The sequence below is a fragment of the Vicia villosa genome, linkage group LG3 (assembly GCF_029867415.1).
Source record: "Vicia villosa cultivar HV-30 ecotype Madison, WI linkage group LG3, Vvil1.0, whole genome shotgun sequence".
Lineage (NCBI taxonomy): Eukaryota > Viridiplantae > Streptophyta > Magnoliopsida > Fabales > Fabaceae > Vicia > Vicia villosa.
In genome coordinates, this window is record NC_081182.1 from 38,901,343 (window position 1) to 38,904,806 (window position 3,464).

General features: G+C 28.9%; 1 protein-coding gene across 1 annotated transcript; it reads left to right on the top strand.

The window, feature by feature from the left end:
• Positions 1–407: 407 nt before the first annotated feature.
• LOC131655460 (probable indole-3-pyruvate monooxygenase YUCCA10) lies at positions 408–1,745 on the top strand. Its single transcript, XM_058925328.1, has 3 exons — positions 408–1,019; positions 1,122–1,481; positions 1,569–1,745. Exons 1-3 carry the CDS (start codon positions 408–410, stop codon positions 1,743–1,745), a joined length of 1,149 nt encoding a protein of 382 aa, XP_058781311.1.
• Positions 1,746–3,464: the final 1,719 nt, after the last annotated feature.

Sequence of the window (3,464 nt, forward strand, 5' to 3'; positions counted from 1 at the left end):
TTCAGTTTCCGGTCTAACCGGTTCAATTCAGATTTGAAAACACTGGAATCATTGAATATGTTCAATATGATTTTACCATGTATAGAAATGTAGATGAATGAACATTGTAATCTTATCACATTAATTACCATTTTAAAGATGTAGAATACACTGCATTGAGAGAGAGAAAAACATGAATATACACGTTTTTCATATAGAAAGTTTTGAAAAGAAAAAACATATAGTAATTATCTGAATACACGGTCAAACCAAAATATTATGAACAAATTTTTTATTTTTACATTCATGTACCGATACATCAAAACATGTTCTTATCCTTCCATACGTGCTTATAAATTCTACAAGTTCTAGTTGAATAAAAACATTGAAGATACTTAGATCCTAGATCCTAGATTACTAACAACAATATGCAAGAATTCACTGTTGTAATTGTTGGTGGTGGTCCTTCTGGCCTAGCAATTTCAGCTTTACTAAGCCAAAACTCTATTTCTCACGTCATACTTGAAAAAGAGGAGTGCAATGCTTCTCTTTGGAGAAAAAATGCTTATGATCGTTTAAACCTCCATTTAGCTAGTGAGTTTTGCTCTTTACCTCTCATGCCACATCCATCCTCTAGCCCAACATACCTAACCAAAGACCAATTTCTTCAATACATAGATAAATATGTCGATCATTTTGACATAAGACCTCGTTATTATCGTGTCGTTGAGTCTGCTAAGTATGATGAAGTTAGAAACAAATGGGTTATTGAAGCAAAAAACACCATCGAAGGTACATTAGAAGTTTACGGCGCAAAGTTTCTTGTGATTGCCTCTGGTGAAAATAGTGAAGGTTTTATTCCTAATGTCTCTGGATTAGGACAATTTGAAGGAGAGGTGGTACACTCTAAGAACTACAAATCTGGTTCAAAATATAAATCAAAAGATGTTTTGGTTGTTGGGTGTGGTAACTCAGGAATGGAGATTGCATATGATCTCCATAACTGGGGTGCTAACACTTCCATTGTTATTCGAAATCCGGTAGAGATATTTCTTTATTTACTTTTTTCACGCAACTTAGGTCCAATAATAGTTTAACGTATGTTGTCATAATATTAATAGTTTAATGAATTTTTTGTGTAGCTTCATGTCTTCACGAGAAATATGATTCGTTTAGGGATGCGCTTGGTGCAATATGTTCCTGTTTATATAGTGGATACAATCATTACACTTCAAGCGAAATTCAAATATGGCGATCTGTCCAAATATGGGATTTATCGTCCTAAAGAAGGACCTTTGTATCTAAAAAACACTACTGGAAAATCTGCCGTTATTGATGTTGGAACCATTGAAAAAATTAAGGAAGGAGCTATAAAGGTTGTTCCTGCAGGTATAAAGAAAATTATGAAGAAGAATGTTATATTTGAAAACAATATGGAGAAAGAGTTTGATGCAATTATTTTTGCTACCGGTTATAAAAGTGTAGCTAATGAATGGCTAAAGGTACAATTTTGTTTTTTCTTTTTTGAATTTTATTCTTTATTTTCTCAAACTTTTTGTATTTATAAACTACTTGATTTTTTTTTTAAGGATTATAAATATGCTCTTAATGAAAAAGGGTTTCCTAAAAATCCTTTCCCAAAACATTGGAAGGGAGATCATGGATTGTATTGTGCTGGACTTGCAAGAAAAGGTTTGTTTGGAGTCAGAAAGGATGCTGAAGCAATTGCTGAAGACATAAACCAAACTTTTAAGTTGAAAAATTAAGTAGTATTATTCATTGAATAAATCTTTTATGCCCTTTAGTTTCTACATCAATTAATGAAATCTAGATTGAGAATTGAATAACGAGTTGTGTTATTATCTAGTTATAATAAGTTCTTATAATCTATATTCTATATTTATATATTTAATGAATCTCTTCTAGAATACTATCATTCAATAAATTGTATGTTCCATTTCTTTCATATATATATATATATATATATATATATATATATATATATATATATATATATATATATATATATATATATATATATATATATATATATATATATATATATATATATATATATATATATATATATATTCCCTCTGTCCCAAATTATAAGAGAAAACCACTTTTTTGATTCATTAAATTATTAATGTATCTGGTCTATATATTGACCAGATACATTAATTATTCAATGAATCTAAAAAATAAATTTCTCTTATAATTTGGGACGGAGGGAGTATATATATATATATATCATTATTCTCTTGTTAATAAAATTTAACCCTTTAGTTGTAAAGAAGAATTAAAAACTTCAAAACAAACACAATTGAAATGTGATATGTGTTAGTTTAAATTCTATTTGCATCTTAATATTAAGACTTTCATAACTCTATGAATTTCTATCGAACAATAACAAAACGTACCCAGATCCATGATGTCGATTCTTGTTTGGTTCTTGATTCTTTATTGAATTTTTCTCTCCTCTCTTCCTTTTTCTTTTATGTATCTTTGATTATAAAGATACTAATATTTTATTTTATGGGAAAAAATATTCTTATGTATGCGGTATATTCCTTTGATTCCTATTTTCTTAGCAAAAATATCAATAAGCATATTCCCAACAATCATGAAGGAATATGAGAGGGGTTTTAATTTTATTTTTAATTTCAAAATAAAAATTCCATTGGCTAAACTATCATTAAGCCCAAATAATCATCACATTAGGTCACCTTTCATTTAAAGTCAAATCATTATTCACATGAGTCAAATATAATATATTTATTTTATAATCCAACAGTCTTCCACTTGACTCATATGACAACTTTTATGTTTTAATATTATACCATGATTGTGAACCATTCATTGAAAGCATCAAGTCATTATCATTAAAGAACTCAAATGGTTGGATAATGGCGGTCACAAGTTATTAATCAACTTGAATCCTTCCATGTGTCCTGGATCAACCCAATTCAAATGACTTTAGGGGATACAATAATGATTATTTTGTGTATCTTTAAAGACATCCTTGCCATGGCATATTAACAATAACATATATAACATAATAAGGATAAAAAACTAAGCAGAAAAATAACCTTAATTGAATTCACAAGTGCCAAACAATACGAACATTAAATCATACATGTACTCCTTCTTTCCCTTGTAACTACATAAGAACCTTCTTTGCATCTTTCCTATGATCCATTGAAAGATTACTTTGATATCAGCCCAACATACCAACAAAAAACTAATATTTGGCCAATAGATGTTTAGGAATACATCAAGCTCTTGACCTCTGATGCATAAGGAATATACTTTGTTTTTTCATTCCAGTTCATTTTTGGGACATTGATTTTGACTAAACATGTCCCTTTTCTAAATAGGAAATATTTATGCTAAGCATTTATCAATTCTGAATTTCTAAGAAATTTTTTTATAGCCTTTAAGCGACAATCTCAACAGTCCTTGTGATCTATTACATGATATTTCAA

What these genes read in the sequence shown, in the direction of transcription:
- LOC131655460 (XM_058925328.1), top strand. Translation starts at nt 408, where the DNA reads ATGCAAGAATTCACTGTTGTAATTGTTGGTGGTGGTCCTTCTGGCCTA. An exon ending in CCATTGTTATTCGAAATCCG is followed by an intron (nt 1,020 to 1,121) that starts GTAGAGATATTT and finishes TTTTTTGTGTAG; the next exon opens with CTTCATGTCTTCACGAGAAA. An exon ending in TAGCTAATGAATGGCTAAAG is followed by an intron (nt 1,482 to 1,568) that starts GTACAATTTTGT and finishes TTTTTTTTTAAG; the next exon opens with GATTATAAATATGCTCTTAA.